Source organism: Theobroma umbraticum, unplaced genomic scaffold (assembly GCF_002168275.2).
Source record: "Theobroma umbraticum cultivar Fairchild unplaced genomic scaffold, ASM216827v3 scaffold_67.0, whole genome shotgun sequence".
Taxonomy (NCBI): Eukaryota; Viridiplantae; Streptophyta; class Magnoliopsida; order Malvales; family Malvaceae; genus Theobroma; species Theobroma umbraticum.
Window position 1 is genome coordinate 8,747,395 of NW_018397262.1, and position 18,977 is coordinate 8,766,371.

The 18,977-nt window shown below is 31.0% G+C and overlaps 2 protein-coding genes and 1 pseudogene across 5 annotated transcripts in view; all 3 read left to right on the forward strand.

The window, feature by feature from the left end:
- LOC110419069 (receptor-like protein 53) overlaps window positions 1-3,654 on the forward strand; it is a 5,137-nt gene extending 1,483 nt beyond the window's left edge. Inside the window, exons 3-7 of one of the 2 annotated variants that reach the window (XM_089783999.1) lie at window positions 457-481; window positions 551-600; window positions 1,063-1,206; window positions 1,880-1,951; window positions 2,450-3,654. In XM_089783999.1, the coding sequence (XP_089640125.1) occupies window positions 457-481; window positions 551-600; window positions 1,063-1,206; window positions 1,880-1,951; window positions 2,450-3,654 (1,496 nt within the window). Of the gene's footprint in view, window positions 1-456; window positions 482-550; window positions 601-1,062; window positions 1,207-1,879; window positions 1,952-2,401 lie in introns of both variants that reach the window. The other variant, XM_089784000.1, reaches the window with a different exon arrangement.
- A 5,429-nt stretch (window positions 3,655-9,083) lies between these two features.
- On the forward strand, window positions 9,084-12,899 carry LOC110419072 (receptor-like protein 53). 3 transcript variants are annotated; one of them, XM_021431949.2, is made up of 5 exons: window positions 9,084-10,013; window positions 10,096-10,314; window positions 10,692-10,763; window positions 11,288-12,555; window positions 12,645-12,899. In XM_021431949.2, the coding sequence occupies exons 1-4, from the start codon at window positions 9,386-9,388 to the stop codon at window positions 12,544-12,546; spliced, it is 2,178 nt and encodes a 725-aa protein (XP_021287624.1). In that variant the 5' UTR covers window positions 9,084-9,385; the 3' UTR covers window positions 12,547-12,555; window positions 12,645-12,899. The 3 variants fall into 3 exon arrangements, with proteins under 3 accessions (XP_021287624.1, XP_021287625.1, XP_021287626.1); XM_021431950.2 differs by having other exon boundaries at window positions 12,236-12,555; XM_021431951.1 differs by lacking the exon at window positions 12,645-12,899 and having other exon boundaries at window positions 12,010-12,173.
- A 2,952-nt stretch (window positions 12,900-15,851) lies between these two features.
- LOC110419077 (glycine-rich protein pseudogene) lies at window positions 15,852-16,248 on the forward strand (annotated as a pseudogene).
- The last annotated feature ends 2,729 nt before the right edge of the window (window positions 16,249-18,977 follow it).

Consider the following 18,977-nt stretch of genomic DNA (forward strand, 5'->3'; position numbering starts at 1 on the left):
TAACATGACTTTCTTCTAAAGATACATAGGAATTAATGTATGAATTGGATTGTGTTAGACATTATTCTGATCTACACACATTAAAATAAATTGTGAATTCAATATAAAAAATAAATATAAATTTAATTTTGTTATCAATATTTACCATTTCTTAAATTTTAAAGTAGATGTTACATGAAAAGGGAAGTCAATAATTGAAACATTGTCCTTTTTCATCATCAAAAGGTTTCTTTCAAGTTGTATTAATACAGAATTTGATAAAAGAAAAAATATCAATAAAGAAATAAATAAATAAAAAGAAAATGCATTAAAGTATATATGAAACATTATTAAAAGGTGGAATAGATATTTTAACTTTATCGAACGCTCTATGCATAGAAATTCCTACCTGCAATCCCTAACATCAATGTATTTTTATTGCAAATATTGATTTCCATACTAATAATCTTATTGTAGGTCAACTTCCATCAACTCTATTCAAGTGCCAAGAGTTAAAATATTTAGTGTTATTTAATAATGCCTTGTGGGGAAGTGTGCCTCAAGAAATCAGAAATTTGACTAAATTAGGGTGGTTGCACCTTGATCATAACAACCTAACAGGTAAGCTTAATGTAAGCCTTCTTTTAAACAAATTAAAATGATTAGTTGGAAATTTAATTTTAGTCATGAGTTCAGATTTATAATTTTAGTTTTCATTTAAGTTTAACTTGAAAATTTGAATTTGAAAAGAGATGTTTAAATTTCAAATATAATATAAGTGTGTGTGATAAAACTCTTTCTCAATATTTCTTTCTTAACTATTTTCAAATTCTCAATATTTCTTAATTAGATTGGAAATTTATATTTTTATGATAATTAGTTATGCATTAAAGTTAATGAATGGAATTTGTACAATATTAAACATTAATTTACCTAAATTGATACAGTTAACAATGGAAAAGAAATTTTAACCATATAAAAAGGGATATAGCTCTTTCAGCATAGAAATTCTTACCTTCAATCGTTAGGATCAATATATCTTTATTGCAAATATTGATTTCCATACTGATAATTTCATTGTAGGTAAACTTCCTTCAGCTCTATTCAAGTGCCAAGAGCTAGAAAGTTTATGGTTATCTAATAATGCCTTGGAGGGAAGTGTGCCTCAAGAAATCAGGAATTTAACTAGATTAAGATGGTTGTATCTCGATAATAACAACCTAACAGGTATACTTAATGTGGGCCCTGCTTTAGATAAATTAAAATGATTAGTTGGTAATTAATTTTTATTTGTGAGTTCAGATATATGATTCTAGTTTTCATTTAAGTTGATCTTGAAAACTTGAATTTAAAAAAAAAGATTTAAATTTCAAATGCAATATACATGTGGGTGATAAAACTCATGAAATCATGACTTTTTTAATTAGTTTAAAATTCACTGGATTTGTTAGATCTCAATTAAGAAAAAATTCATAAAAAAATAACTTGGATTGGAGATTTATACTTTTATGTTAATTAGTTATGCATTAAAGAAAAAAAAAGATATCGTTAAGAGTTGCCTATAAGCACTTGTTAAGGTTTGTCACACTTTTTTTCAAAAAATGTTTTTATATATTAATATACTATTCTTACCAAATTCAAGAAAAGTCAATATATTAATTACAAAAATCTTCCTATAAATATCACCTTAACAAGTATTTAAAATATACTCTTTACCATTTTCCTTCTTTGCATTGAAAAAAATGACAGCTCTTTCATCATAAGTTAATACTATTAACAAAAAAAAAAGTTGAACAAAGTAGTCCCTTAATTAATGCTCAACAAAGAAAAGTGGCCTTTTTATTGAATTAAATCTTACTAGAAAAATTCTGACCTTTAAGGGTTGAACTCAATTTCTCAGGTGAAATTCCATCAACAATCAGATTCTTGCCTTTTCTTGAGCATCTTGATTTGAACTCCAACAACTTAACAGGTAATAATCTTTCTTCTCCTTTTTATCTAGTTTGTGCATATTAGAGATCTTTTTAAGCTTTTAAATAATATTCTAATTCATCAATATAAAAATACAAAACTAAACAATCAGAAGGCTAACTATTGTAATTAACTACACATTCACAATTGAAAATAAAAAAAAAAATGAGACAAGAGATAGAAGAAAGATGAAATTAAGTGTCAAGTTAGTATTTTAACCATCAACTTGTTAACTATTAGATTAGAATCAATTAGAAAAATCATTTGTTAATTACACAACAAAGGAAAAAGTAGGATATACTGGTTCGTCATAGTTAATACACTAAAATTTTCTCAGTACAAGTTAAACAATATAATTTTTTTCAGCTAAAATCATTTGTTTATATTTTTATAGAGCAACTATTTTCAAAGAATATTCAAATTACTGATCTCTGTTTAAATTTGCTCCAAGGTCGCCTTCCAGCTCTACCACCTTCATTGTTTGGCTTAAGCATTTTAGACAACAATTTAATTGGAGAAATCCCTTCATCAATTTGCAATATGAGTTCACTACAATATTATCTCATTTTGTCAAAGAAAAATTTACGTGGGATTATTCCAGAATGTCTTGGAAACATAAGTTACTCTCTTGACTTCATGGATCTAAGCATGAATAGTTTTCATGGCAAAATACTTGGAAATTTTCGTAGAAGTTGTTTGTTGAGAAGTTTTTGCATCAATTACAACCAGCTAGAAGGGTCATTACCACGCTCTTTGGTTAATTGCTCGAAGTTGGAAGTTTTAGATGTAGGGAACAACAACATAAAAGATACATTTCCGAATTGGTTAGGAAATTTGGATCTACAAGTGCTTGTCTTGCGAGGTAATAAATTCTATGGCCACCTTGATGACTTTGAAGGTAGATTTTCCTTTTCTCATTTGAGAATCATCGATCTTTCTCACAATGACTTCAATGGTCATTTGCCATCGAAATATTTTGAAAGTTTGCATGCTATAAGAAGTGGGAGTGAAAACAAAGCTGACTTAAAGTACATGATGAGTAACGCGAGGAGCCATTATTTTGAATCTTTTTTCATTACAACAAAAGGTTTAGAAATGCAATTTAGGAGAATTTTAATCCCTTTGACGGTTATTGACTTTTCAAATAATGAATTTAATGGAAAGATTCTTGAAACACTTGGAGAACTTCATTGGCTTATAGTCCTCAACCTTTCTCACAATAGTTTAATGGGTCATATCCCATTATTGTTAGGAAATTTGTCAGCACTTGAATCATTAGATCTCTCATCTAACAAGCTTGAAGGAAAAATTCCAGCACAATTAGTAAACCTTATATTCTTAGAGGTACTAAATCTTTCTTGGAATAATTTAATGGGACTCATTCCTCGAGGCAAACAGTTCGATACTTTCACAAATGAGTCCTACATTGGAAATTGGGGTTTATGTGGGCTTCCTTTATCAAAAGAATGTAGTAACGAAAGGAATTTGGAGCCACAACCAACAAAGTTTGATGAAGATAGCGATTCTGTGAATTGGAAATTTTCTATATTGATGGGGTATGGATGTGGACTGGTTTGTGGATTAAGCATGGGATACATTGTGTTCACAACCGGACAACCATGGTGGTTGGTTAGCATCATTGAGAGAGGTCAACAAAAATATGTTATTAGAGGGAAAATCCGCAGAAGTGGAGGAAGAAAATAATACAGCTAATGATCTAAGGTGAGTTTGAATAGTTCTAACAAGATAACTGTTGTTTTTTACTTAAATGTAAGATCTTTATCTGAAAAGTTTTAACGAATATTATCAGGTGTGGAATGTGACAACTTCCGAGGTTAATTTCTCCCACAGACAGTTTGGCAAGATAAGATCTTGACAAGAAAGGAGATTTTTCAAGCTTGGTGGTATGGATTCTATATCATTATATATATCGTTGTGGGCTTTTCTTAATTTGTTGGTCTCCTTCATATCAGACCTATTCTCCGTTGCTTTGAGGTTGAAGTGATTTCATTCCAGTTAGTTAGATTGTTATCACTAATTTCATTTGTGTAATCATTATCCTATGGTAATTCTGGATTTCGATTATGGTATGTATTTTCAACTAGTAGATATCTTGAACTATATTCACTATTTTGTATTTGATACATGTATTTGCTGCAAGTTAGAAAGCACATATAGTAGATTTTTCATATGGAAACATACAGGAAAGGGATTACGTGAAGTGTTTTCCCCTGAAAAATTATCAAAGCATATCTGCTCAATAAAAATGAAAGTATCATAATCAAACTGCAATGTTAATGGTGCTGGAGCTGAGAATCTCAACTAAGCTTTAGCTCTGCTTTAGGTATGAAAGTTTCAGCAGTTTGTTGGCCCCGCCAAGATAAGGTGTTTTTAGTCATAACAAGGACAGTGGGCTCTACAATCTATAATGTTTGCAATTAACTTGAACCACCTTTGATCTGTACAATTCCTTCATTACCCTTTTGCATTGTCTAATGTTGTCTACATCATACAAGCAGTAAGAAGAAGAGAAAGCAGACAGAGAGAGAGAGAAATTACAGGTTTTCTCGCAATAGGTGCACTAATAGCAGCAAGTCATTCCAAAAATTATATGTTGATTATGTCTGAATATGTGTCAAAAAATTGGAATATAAATCTATGTAAAGACTGCTACCCATGGATCATATTCAATTCTAGCTGGGGAATTGGGCCTTAATCTTGTTTGTTAAGATACCTGATCAAGAATGTAAACTGAAAGCTGAGGAGGTTGGGATCACTTGTTTCTTTGTGTTCCTTATAATATAAAATATTCAGATAATAAAGTTGCTTTGCGTTATTACTAATTAATAATAAAATAAGTAAAAGAAATGAAATGATCGAGTTAATTGTATAATTTAATTATTCGAAACGAGGAAGACTTGTTTTGTTGAGGCCAAAAGCATTAAAGAAAAGAAAAAGATTTAGTTAACAAGTGTCTGCCTATAAGCACTTGTTAAGGTTAGTTAAATTTTTCTTTTGCTGGTTGAACAGCTAAATTGTTATTTGAAAAGAATGTTTATACATATTAATGTACTACTCTCACAAAATCAAGAATCGGAAGCTTGCCTTTTCTTGAGGTTCTTGTTTTGGACTTTAATAACTTTACAGGTAATCTTTCTTCCCCCTTTTATCCAATTTGTGCACATCAAAGATCTTAATTTTTAAGCATTTAAATAATATTCTAATCACCATTATAAAAATACAAAACCAAACAATCAAAACGTTAAGTATTATATATAACAATTATACGTCAATTTAGTATTTTAACCATCAACTTCTTATGAGAGGTTTCCATTTGTTGGATATGAATCAACTGGAAGAATCATCTACAACAACTTGTTTTGCATAGTTTATACAGAAAAAATTGTTAAGTTCCATAAAATTTTTTCGATATAAGTTGTGATATGGATACCCCCCAAATGCAATAAAGCACTAGCAATTGGCTAGACGCTGTGCAAGGGAAGTAAAAGTCCCATTTGTTTACATTTTCATAGAGCAACTTTTCCCAAAGAATACTCTAAGTCGTGATTTCAGTTCAATTTTCCTTCATAGGTCGACTTCCAGCTCTACAACCTTCATTGCACAGCTTAAGCGTTTCAAATAACAATTTAATTGGAAAAATCCCTTCATCAGTTTGAAATATGAGTTCATCACAACAGTATCTCGTTTTCTCAAACAACAATTTTCATGGAATTATTCCAGAATGTCTTGGAAATTTCAACCACTCTGTTCAACACACGGATCTAAGTATGAATAGTTTTCATGGTAAAATAACTGGAAATTTTCATAAGGATTTTTTGTTGAGAAGTTTTTCCATGAATGACAACGGGCTAGAAGGGTCACTACCACGCTCTTTGGTTAACTTCTCGAAATTGGAACTTTTAAATGTAGGGAACAACAACTTAAACAGACACCTTTCTAAATTAGTTAGAAAATTTGAATTTAAAAATTTTATATTGTGATGTAATAGATTCTATGGTCACAATGATAACTTTGAATGTAGGTTTTCCTTCTCTCATTTGAGAATCATTGATCTCTCTCATAATGACTTCAATGGTCGCTTGCCAACAAAACTTTCGAAAATCTACATGCTATAAGAAGAGGGAGTAAGAACAAAGGTGATTTAATGTACATGATGAAAGGTTCTTATTGGGATCATGTATCTGTTACAACAAAAGGGTTGGAGATGGAGATCATGGGAGTCATAAACACTTTGGTTTATTACCGTAGCATTGCATTTGCATGTGTGTAATTACCGTGGTTTGTTGCTAACTTGACTAATCTGGACAAACAAATTAAAATAGATTGTTGAAATTTATCAAGAAGGTAAATGAAAAAAAATAAAATATTAAGATAATGTTGCTAATTTATTGAAAAGGAGGATTGAGGAAGACTTGTTTTGTTGACGCAAAAAGCTTGAATTATTGTCCTCTAAGACATGGTAATTCGTCCATATCAATCACTTTGGAATGCTCACACCTATAGGTAGGGACACTGATAAGACTCAGTAACACTGCCTTTGAATGACTGACAATGCTGTTGTTGCTTTGTGAGGAGGTTGGCGCTTAATCTTAAGTATTTAGACGACAAAGTTGCTTTGCATTATTACTAATAATCAGTAATAAAATAAGTAGAAGAAATGAAATGATGGAGTTAATTCTATAATTATTCAAAAGAAGGAAGACTTGTTCTGTTGACGCAAAAAGCTTAAATTCACGCCATGGAAATGCTTCAAGCTTTTCCTCGATGATACAGTAATTTGTCTATTTTACATTTTCTTTTTCTTGATTTTCCAGGCATTTTCCCCAAAGCCTATGTTATATATATATTATGTTACATAGAAAAATAGATTTAAACCATCTAAACACATAATTTTAGTGAATCAAGTGAAGAATAGCTCAACCGTGTCATGGACGAAAAACATGAGATTACTTAATAGTCAGATATTTCAATCTGTCAAATTCATCCTATACGTTATAACTATTTTTTATCCCTACTGCTTAAGTTTCTCGGAATTGTTTTTACCTTCTAAGCTACGCTCCAATCTTTTCAAATATTTCGGTCCATTGGCCCAAAGGAGGAAAAAATGTAAAACTTTTTAAGTATTCCTTCTTTGATCAATATGTCAAAAGTTATGTCACATTACTTTTACTTTTATTATTTCTCACTCGACAATTTCAAAAGTTACATAGGAGTTACGTATGAATTGGATTGAGTTAAATTTTATTATTAATTTTAAAAACTATAAATAAATTAAAATAAAATTGTGAATTCAATTTAAAAATTTAAATTAATTATTAACATTATTCCTTAAAATGTAAAATAATGGTTACATGAAAAAGATAGTAAATTTAATCAAATATTGTTCTCTTGGATACTCCTCGGTCCAATCAAGCACTAGCAAGTGGCTAGACTCTGTGCAAGGGTAAGTAAAAAGTATACTTTTCTGAGCTAGAATCATATGTTTACATTTTTATAGAGCAGCCTTTTCCAAAGAATATTCAAATTCCTGATCTCTGTTCAAATTTGTTCCACGGTCGATTTCCAACTCTACCGCTTTCATTGTGTGCTTTAATTGTATCATAAACAATCATTAAGTGCACTGAATAGATATATCGTAAATAATTGGTATGGTTAGGAGATCGATTTTTAATCACAAAATACATGTCGACATGACTAACATTTAAATCCCATTAGCAGAGTTATAGCATAGTAATATTAGGAGACAAAATAGAAGCATATATTTTTAGATTACCTAAATTTCATAAAATAGTATATGTATTTTCTCGAAACATAACTCACACATATCAAAAACATAATCGTTTCAAACTAAATGTTCACAAAGATAGTCATATATGCATACATTGATAAAAATCACGTTCTAGAATAAAATCAAAATCATATTCTAAAAATCAGCATAGGGATCATATTTACATACATATATTAGCATGCTCAACCTATTTAACAAACCGTAAGATAAAATATCATATATCAAGTACAAATTCATATTGAGATTAATTTTTTAGGGGAGTGAAAATATCAAGCGGATATAGTCGTTTACCTAATTCGCTAAACCAAAACCAAAAGTACAAAGAATCAAGATCCTCTTGAAGCCTATTAATTCAAAGTATTTGAAATTAGAAACCAACATTACTAACTTATCAAAACAAACCTTGATTCTCTATTGGTCATTTTAAGGCAATTATAGTGTAGCACTTCTTTTGTTGATCGAAAATTAATTTTAATTTCTTTAATAATTTATAAATATATAAAACATTCAAAATTTAGAAACTTATAAATTATAGTACAAAATCAATAACAATATGAGGTTGGGTGAAAATACTTTAAATACAAATCAAAATTTAGATCTCGAGATTTCTAATAAATATTTTTAAAATATGTCAATTCAAAAATAATTTATCAAATAAATATTTATTCATAAAAAAAAAAATTCATGATCTTTGTCTGACAAGTTTTAACAAATATTATCAGGTGGGGTATGTGCCAATTTCAAAAGTTCATTTCTTTTCGCAAAATGCAAGTTGAAGCTACCAAGTTTATCAGATGAAAGAGTTGTAGGATACGTACAGCAAGATGCACAGTTGCAGTTACAGCACAATTGTCCATGTTTGTCATTATCAAAAACTGGGCTGTGGCCCGTTTCTTTGACTCAAAAGAATAATGACAAATACTTATGATCAATATGTCAAAGTTGGGTATGATTTGGCTTGACTTAAACATCATTATCAATTTCAAAAAATCTACATAAGTTAAAATAGGTTGTGAACTCAACTTAAGATTCTAATTTAAATTTAACTTACTTATTAAAATTTTTTATTTGTTAAACTGTAAAATAGATGCTACATGAAAAAGACAGTGAATTAATTAAAATATTTGACGAAATGGGCATCAGTTGGCCTCAAAATTTATCTTTCCAGTTGTATTAATATAGAATTTGATAAAGAAAAATTATTAACAAAGAAATAAAAAAAATATAAAAGAAAATGGATTAAGTGTATATAAAAAACTTGATTAAAAGCTTGAACATTCCCCATCACTCGTACAAGTTTTGTTGAATTTGGTGGCACCAACAGCTTAAATTCTTGTCTGATCAGCTCACGTGCATTGACTATATTTACAGGTGGTACGTAGAATTAGTCTACAAACACTATTACTGGTCTACAAAACATCAAATTCGCCGTGACTTTCTTCAATGCAAACACAGTGGACGACTCAACGCGTAATTTCGTAAGGAATGCTGGACTTCCTCATAATCATACATTTCGAAACGTGCATGTAGTAGTATTTAAAAAATGAGCATCAACCAACACAATGATTCACCGAATTAACTGAGTTGTTTTCTTTCTTTATTTCTCTCAACCACAAATATAACCTTATGGGAAACATCGTCTTCCTCCTCCCTTCTATGGTATTTGTGGTGTTGTTGCACAACTCTGTGGCTGCTTTGTCAGCAGAATCGCCCACCACCACCACTGACCAATTGGCTCTTCTTGCACTAAAAGCCCATGTCACTCATGACCCTCAAAACCTGTTGGCAACCAATTGGACTAACGCTACCTCTGTTTGCAACTGGATTGGCGTCACTTGCGGATCCAACCATCAAAGAGTCACCACTCTTGATCTTTCTAATATGAGTCTTGTAGGCACCGTCCCACCTCACTTGGCAAATCTATCTTTTCTTTCTCAACTTAACATCCGATTTAATCATTTTCATGGCTCATTGCCCATGGAGTTGGCTAATCTGTCTTCATTGAAATATATAAACTTTGGTTACAACAACTTCCAAGGGGAAATCCCATCATGGTTTGCTTCCTTCACTCAACTTCAGAGCTTGTTTCTGTACCATAACAACTTCTCTGGTGTTATCCCGTCTTCTTTGGGCTCTTTATTAAATCTTGAGAAGTTGATGTTGTATGACAATGATCTAGAGGGGCATATTCCGACAGCAATCAAAAATCTTTCGAACTTGAAATGGTTGTATTTGGACAATAATAAGCTTTCAGGTTGCATAAATAATCAGCTTGCTCAATCATACATATATCTTTATTGCAAATGTTGATTTCAACACTAATAATTTCATTGCAGGTCAACTTCCATCGACTCTATTTGATCACCTTCCCAAGTTACAACATCTGGTTTTGGAAGTCAACCTTTTATTCGGTAGAATTCCAACTAGTTTATTCAAGTGCCAGGAGTTACAAGTTTTAAGTCTATCTGTCAATGCCTTGGAGGGAAGTGTGCCTCAAGAAATCGGGAATTTGACTAAATTAAGCGAGTTGTATCTCTACAGTAACAACCTAACAGGTATGCTTAATGTGGCATTCTTTTAGGCCAAATTAAAATGATAAGTTTGGCAATTTGTTTTTATTTGTGAGTTCAGATTTATGATTTTATATTTTATTTAGGTTGAACTTGAAAACTTGAATTTAAAAGAAGAGATTTGAATTTCAACTTTAGTATAAGTGTATGTGATAAAACTCATTAAAACATGACTTTCTTAAGTATTTTCGAATTGGATTTGGTAGATCTCCATTAAGAAAAAATTCATGAAAAAAGTAACTTGGATTGGAAATTTATACTTTTACATTAACTAGTTATGCATTAAAGGAAAGTGGCATATTTTTTGCAACAAATCTTAGTACGAAAATTTTGACTTCTAACGGGTAAACACTACTGTTCAGGTGAAATTCCATCAATAATCGGAAGCTTGCCATTTCTTGAGTATCTTGATTTGAGTGACAACAACTTGACAGGTAATCTTTCTTCCTTTTTTTTTTATTTGATTTGTGCATATTAGAGATCTTTTTAAGCCTTAAATAATATTCCTATTTATTGATATAAAAATACAAAACTAAACAATTAAAGGTCTAGTATTGTAATTAATTAAACATTCACAATTGAAAACAAAAAAAAAATGGGATGAGAGAGAGTATAAAGAAGAAATTATGTGTTAGTGTTTTAACCATCAAATTCTTAATCAATAGAGGGTTTGCATTTGTTAGATTGGAATCAAATGAAAAAATCATTTATTGCAAAAAAAAAAAAACCTAGGAGAATAACTTGTTTTTCATAATCTATAAACATAAATTATTAAGTTCCATTAAAATTTCCTCAACATAAGTTGTGATATAGATATTCCGTAGAGCAATCAAGCACTAGCAAGTGGCTAAAAGTTATCATTTTTTGAGCAAGAATTTTTTATTTTTTTACATTTTTATAGAGCTATTTTTGCTAAAATTTGTTCAAACTCCTTATCTCTATTCAAACTTGTTTCAAGGTCGACTTCCAGCTCTACAATCTTCATTGCGCGGCTTAGGCGTTTCGCACAACAATTTAATTGGAGAAATCCCTTTATCAATTTGCAATATGAGTTCATTGCTAGATTATTTCATTTTGTCAACGAATAATTTTCATGGAATTATTCCAAAATGTCTTGGAAACTTAAGCAACTCTATTGCAAACATGGATATAAGCATGAATAATTTTCACGGTAAAATACCTGGAAATTTTCATAAAGGTTGTCTGTTAAGAAGTTTTAGCATCCGTTACAACCAACTAGAAGGGTCATTGCCACGCTCTTTGGTTAATTGCTCGGAATTGGAAATATTAGATGTAAGGAACAACAACTTAAATGATACATTTCCATATTGGTTAGGAAATTTGGATCTACAAGTTCTTATCTTGTGTCACAATAGATTCTATGGTCACATTGACAACTTTGAAGGTAGATTTTCCTTCTCTCATCTGAGAATAGTTGATCTCTCATACAATGATTTCAATGGCCTTTTGTCAATGAAATTTTTTGAAAATCTGCATGCTATAAGAAATGGAAGTGAAAACAAAGGTGACTCAAATTACATGATGTATATTGGGTCTGATCAAGTTGAATATTTTTATCATTTTTTATATATTACAACAAAAGGGTTGGATATGGAGTTTCCCAATATCTTAAAGATTTTGACAGTTATTGACTTTTCCAATAATCGATTTCATGGACAGATTCCCGAAATACTTGGGGAACTTCATTCACTTGTAGTTCTCAACCTTTCTCACAATAGTTTAACTGGCCCTATCCCATCATTGTTAGGGAATTTGCCAGTACTTGAATCATTAGATCTCTCATCGAACAAGCTTGAAGGAAAAATCCCTTCACATTTAGTAAATCTTATATTCTTAGAGGTATTAAACCTTTCTTGGAATAATCTCATGGGACTCATTCCTCAAGGCAATCAATTTGATACTTTCACAAATGATTCCTACATGGGAAACTTGGGTTTATGTGGATTTCCTTTGTCAAAGGAATGTAGTAATGAGCAGAATTTGGAACCACAACCAACAAAGTCTGATGAAGATGGTGATGCTGTGAATTGGAAATTTTCTATATTGATGGGATATGGATGTGGGCTGGTTTGTGGATTGAGCATGGGATACATTGTGTTCACAACTGGAAAACCATGGTGGTTGGTTAAGGTCTTTGAGAGAGGTCAACAAAAATATGATATTAGAAGGAAAATCTCCAGAAGTGGAGGAAGCTAATGCTCTTCGGTGAGTTTTAATAGTTCTCACAAAATAACTGTTGATTTTTTATTCAAATTCATGATCTTTGTCTGACTAGTTTTAACAAATATTATCAGGTCAGTTATGTGTCATCTTCCAAAGTTAATTTCTTCCCGATCAGTTTCACAAAATGCAAGTTGAAGCTACCAAGTTTATCAGATGAAAGAGTTGTAGGCTATGTAAAGCAAGATGCAAAGTGCAGTTATAGCACAATTGTCCATGCTAGTCATTATCAAAAACTTGGTGGTGTTCAATAAAATGTAACATTGATCTTTGAGCACTCCAACAAAATTGTAAGATTGATGTGTGTGTAATATTATCAAAATCATAAGTGTTTGGTGTGTTAATGTGCATTAAAATGTTTATGTGTATGAATATATGAGTGATAAAGCTGTTGCTTTGATTCATCATATTATTAAGCACAAAACAGAAAATAATCACATGTTTGACCCTATTTTCATATACTGAAAATAATGAAATAAAACATTTGATTCGTTCAAGAAATATTCTTATAGGATAGTTGTAAGGTGTGTGAAGATATACTTACCTCCCTTTGTTCTAGCAAATTCGCTTCCTCCGAAAAATATCAAAAGCCTAATAATAATTATTTAAACATATTAGCAACAATCTAACTTTCTAAAACATACTTAACACCTGAAACTACACAAAATAATCCAAAACTCTCCTAAATCAGAAATTTAGACAGCTTGCATGTTATTCACTAAAATGACTATATTTTAAGCTACGAAACTCAAAATCTAGATTTGTTTAATGTATTGAAAACTAGACTTAATAGGCTTTCTGTCCATCTAAAACTCAAAACTTAATTCACTGTATAAAAAGTTCAGAATGTTTTTGAATTTGACCCTAGCATTGCTGCCAGGCAGTTTGTACTGTCTTTACAAAAAAAAAATCACATCTTTACATAGGAAACTCGGAATCCAATTCCATTTGGTTCGTTAAAACATAGACTCATGTAGCTTTCCAAACATACGTAACTCAAATAGAAAAACTTCCATAAATCAGTACAGAACTAGACTTAAAGTGATGGTACGGTATACAAAACTTGATTCTTTCAACAGATTTTCTTTTCAATTTTAACCCAAATCCTTCTTAATCAATCAAGTACTTTTCTTTGATTTAAAAGAGGGTTTTACTCACCTTGTAATGATATCCAGCAATGACTTTTACATTTTATTGTCCAAAATTTGCTTTTGAAAATCCCCAAATCTTACGATCGAGAGATTTTTGTAAAATTCACTTTGAAGCGTTTGTTTTCATAGCCAAATGAAAAGTGGCCCCTAAACTTATGTGACCTATTTATATTAACCTTTGTTTATTTTCTAACAAACCCTACCATAAGACGATGGTGTGGGCTGAATTATTATTAATTAACTTGAAAGGCCTACTTGTCACACTTTGATACAATTGTTTTCACAGCCAAATGAAAAGTGGCTGCTAAACTTAAGTGACCTATTTATAAATCAATTATTTTTAATTAACTTGAAAGGCCTATTTGTCACACTTTGTTATAATATAGATACATTAGCTCAAATGTACTATTACGAACTACGCTGCTTCACTTAAGTATACAATAGTCCGTGCGGTATTTGAATGGATGCTTTCACGTAAACTAACCAATAACTTAAATATGAACAAACAACAATAATAGCCACAAATTAAATTAACATAATGCAACATTAAAATCAAAGGGCATAACAAATGCCATATACGCAACCACTAGAGCCACATAAAGAAAAAATATTTTATTAATATCAAAACATGTACAAAGGGACTCGCAAACGTCATCATTGGGCCATAAGGGGTGAGCAGTCGGGTGGATTGTTGGGTTATCATACTGGAAAAGGTATGTTTATAATGAATCATTTGAGGCTACCTCTATAGCCCGATGGTGGCGTTGTCGAATCCCTTTATACTTATTTTGATATTAATAAAATATTTTTTTCTTTGTGCGGTTCCAATGAACATGCATACTCTGATATCATTTTTAACGATTCAAATCCAAGCAGTACTAATCTATCACTTTTCAAGCTTAAATTTAAGTTATTAGTATTGATGGACTTGAATTATTATATAAATCTTAAAAATCACATTCAAATATGATAGAAGATAAGATATCACATAATCAATAAAATCATCTCGTCAAAACATTAAAGAATCATTGACATATCAAACGGATGATTTTATAAAACACTGTCCAGTGGGGCGAAGTTCGCTCCCATAAGTCTAGTCAAGATTTTTAATCCAGGAGGGACCATCAAGGAGTTGAAATATGAATCAAAGAAGACAACAACTATTTGCTTGAAAGTTCGAGGCTGTGGCTTGTTTCATCGACACAACCCCATGGAATAATAACAGTACTTGTGATCAATGTGTCAAAGTTAGGTATGAATTGGGTTGCATTAAACATCATTATCAATTTCAAAAAATTTATATAAATTAAAATAAATTGTGAATTCAACTTAAAATTTGAATTTAAATTTAACTTAATTATTTAAATGTTTTGTTTCTTAAACTCTAAAATAGACGTTACATGAAAATGACAGTCAATTAATTAAAATATTTTCCGCTTGTTTTTTTGTTTTCATCATCAATTTGATGAAATGACATCAATTGGTCTCAACATATATCTTTCAAGATGTATTAATATAGAATTTTATAAAAGAAAAAGTACTAACAAAGAAATAAAAATACAAAAGAAAGTGCATTAAGTATATGGAAAGCTCGTACAAGTTTTGTTGAATTTGTTGACACCAAAAGTTTAAATTATTGCCTGAAAAGCTCGCTTGCATTGACTATATTTAAAGGTGATACAATTAGTCTACAAAACACTGTGACTAGTCTGCAAAACGTTAACTTCACTGTGCCTTTCTTCAATGCAAATACCGCGGACTCAATGCATGATTTCATAAGGAATGCTTGAGGTAATCATTACCATAACTTTCAAGACATGCAGGTGCTAGTGTTTGAAAAATGAGCAAACGTACTCTTCAAGGGAGCCCAATTTCTGACAGATTGGCAAATGGGATCTTGACAAGAATTGGAGAAAGAAGACTGTGGGACTTGTGGCAGGTTGGATTCATTAAATGTTGGGGCCAAAGAAATATCTAAAATATTCAGACAATGTTGCTTTCATTACTACTTAACAATAATAAACTACGTAAAAGAGATGAAACGATTAAGTTAATTGCATATATAATGGAGATGGTGAAAGCCCTGCCTCTCCAAATACTTTGGTCAAACATTGTTTTACTTTGATAAGAATGATGAGTTCCAAGACTTTCCTCCTCCTTGCTCTTTCAGCTGCTGCTGTTGTTCTCATCTCTTCAGAGATGGCTGCTGGACACCTTGCTGAAACTACCACAGATATCAATAATGGTCAGCTGGCTTCTTAATTTATCCCTTGCTCTTGTTGAAATATTCTTTGCATTAGTTGAAATATGTAAACAACCAACTTTAATAATTTAACATGTTGAACATGAGTTTACAGCTGAAGTGGCTACTCAAACAACTGAGGCTGAGGTACACGTTGCCATCAGATATGGAGGCTGCAGATTTGGTTGCTGTAATATTAGAATCCCTGGACCGGCATGCCAGAGGTGCTGCGCGTACGCTGGCGAGGAGGTCGATGTTGTAACTCATGGGGATCCTCACAACTAATGTAGCATTTGCATGTGTCTAGTTACATGGGACCAAACCGTAGTTTGGTGTGTCCTAAGCATAAATGAATAAAATTGTGCTTAATTATCTCAAATTCCTAATGCTTTGTTGGCATGATCTTTACATCATTTAGCACAATTTGAAATATTTTGCTGTGAACTTGACTTCTCTGGACAAACGAATCACTTGTGGAGCTGTTAATCATCTGCCTCTTGTTTGTGCCTTAAAAACTTATCAGTTTTAACAGCAAATTTTTGTTAAACTTTGACATCATATATCTCTCATTGAATAATTTATTTAATAGAAGAGAGAGAGAGAGAGAGAGAGAGAGAAGAAGAGAGAGAGGAGAGACCGGCGCGAGGAGAAAAGAAAGGGAGAGAAGAAAGAGAAAGAGAGGGAGAGGAAAGAAGACGCCCGCTGGAAGGGAGGCCGGAGGCAAGGAGAAAGGAGAAGGAAGGAAAGAAAAAAAAAAAGAGAAAGAAAGAGATAGAGAAAGGAGAGGAAGAGAAAGACAAGGGAGGAAAAAAAGAGAGAGAGAGAGGAGAGAAGAAGAACAGCCGGAGAGGGAAAATAGTAGAGAAAGAATACAAAACAAAAAGAAAAGCTTTTATACTCAGGCATAACAGACTAAAACGGCACCGTTTACAGCGGTGTGCTTTGAGACTACCGTTCGATTGTTCCAATCGGTCTCGTCGGCCGATTGACTCAGTCGTCGAGAGGATTTTTTTCCTCCCGAATAGATTGATAAGTTGATGAATTTTTTAAAAAAGTTTAAAGATAAAATTACCTTTCTTTTTTATGCCTAATTTCACCCCCACTTAATTCTCCCCACCCCACCTAATTTCTCTCCCCACTTTCCTTTCCTGCTTTTTGCTTCCTGCCTCTCCCTGACTCCCTGTCTCTCTCTCTCCAACCCGTCGAAACCAGTAGTCATTAATCTACCACCCTTGCTTATCAGTTTTTCATTCTTCAAAAACTGACTGAACCGAGCCTCTTAAAAATCGATCGAAACCGACATTATACCCTATACGATTCGGTCTGTTATAATGTTCAAATTTTTGATCAATTTTTATCAAAAATCGAACCGCACACCCCTAAGCTTGGGTCTTATGCAGGCATGCAAAATTGGATCAATCTTAGTCCAATAAGGTATAATTCTCTTATTTTATTTGGGTTTATTTAGGTTGATTTGAGTCTAGTTTATTTTACTTAAATAAAATTTATTTTTAGTTTAATTTTAAAACCATTCTAGGAGAAAATTATATGTCTAAATATATAGGTCCAATTTAGTGTTAGAAAATCAAAATAAACAAAAAATCAACCAAAAATAATAATAATAACAAAGAAATAGTAGAAATGCATAGTTATAAAGAACATAAATCTAGATAAATAAAAAATAAACAAATAATAAAAATAATAAAAAATATAAAGACATAAAAAATATATTTTTTATAAAGGAAGATTTAGTTTTTCTTAAAAAAATATAATAATATATGTAGAGAAATGACAAAAATAATAATAAAATATATATTTTGGATCAATGTTAATAGTTAGGAAAGATTCTAGGCTTGGGTCTAAAAAAATCAATAAATGAATAAATAAAATTAAAATTAAAAGAATAACACCTAATATGGAATTATTAAGTATAAAATATAATGTTAGATTTGGAATCAATACCAACGATGGGATGTCCATTTGAAACTCGAAAAGTCGTAATTCCAAATGAATTTCCTTAGGTTAGAGATTTCGATTAAGACTCTACCAATACTATAAGAGGGCCTTAATTCAGAATTTCGATGTTCTTAATTTTAAATAAATAAAAAACTATACATAATTATCAATTAATAAAAATATACAAATAAAAGAAATAAGAAATTAATGATAGCAATAAATTTGTTGACCATAATAATACAAAAAAGGATAAAATATGTATGCGTAAATAATATTAATTATGAATAATAAAAATACTTGATCTAAAAATATGATTTTGGGGGAGTTTCACATAATAAAATAAATAAGTGCCTACATAGCAAAATATATGATGAAATAGAAATGGTTATACAAAAATAATAAATAAATGTAAAATATTTATTCATGATAAATATGCACATAAAGAAAAGTAGTAAATTTTGTGAAAGATAAGAAATGAACATGGAATTTTCAAGTGCATCATGTACCTTTATTACATTGTTAAATGTCATGTCATATAAACATATTCTGCATACAAGCATAAGTCCTGATAATGGGACTTTTCGAGGAAGCTTGCTAAGGCGAGTTTCTTTCGAAAACTCCATAGGTGAAAAGATACTTCCTAGTCTCACCAGTATGATTAAAGGGTTCGGAGAAATATCTTTAATAAAAAACTTTTTTCCGTATTAGAATTTGCATTCATGAAAATACTATTTTTACTCGCAAACGATTATCCTGATGATGGGATCTACCAAGTAAATTTGCACAAGCGAGTTTCTCGGGTACTTCCTTAAATGAGAAAATACTCTTAGATCCCACCAATATGATAAGCAGATTTAGAAAGTACACTCAATAAAAGGTTTTTGTTTGATATTATCTCGATTTTATGCCATGCATTTCATAATCGCATCATACGTACTTCACACTGGTAAAACCAAATAGAACAGTTTAATAGAATAAAAGAGAAATTAAATAAATAATAATTAAGAAAACATAAGAATAAAATTAATAGGTTAAGATAATATATGATTAAATGGTAC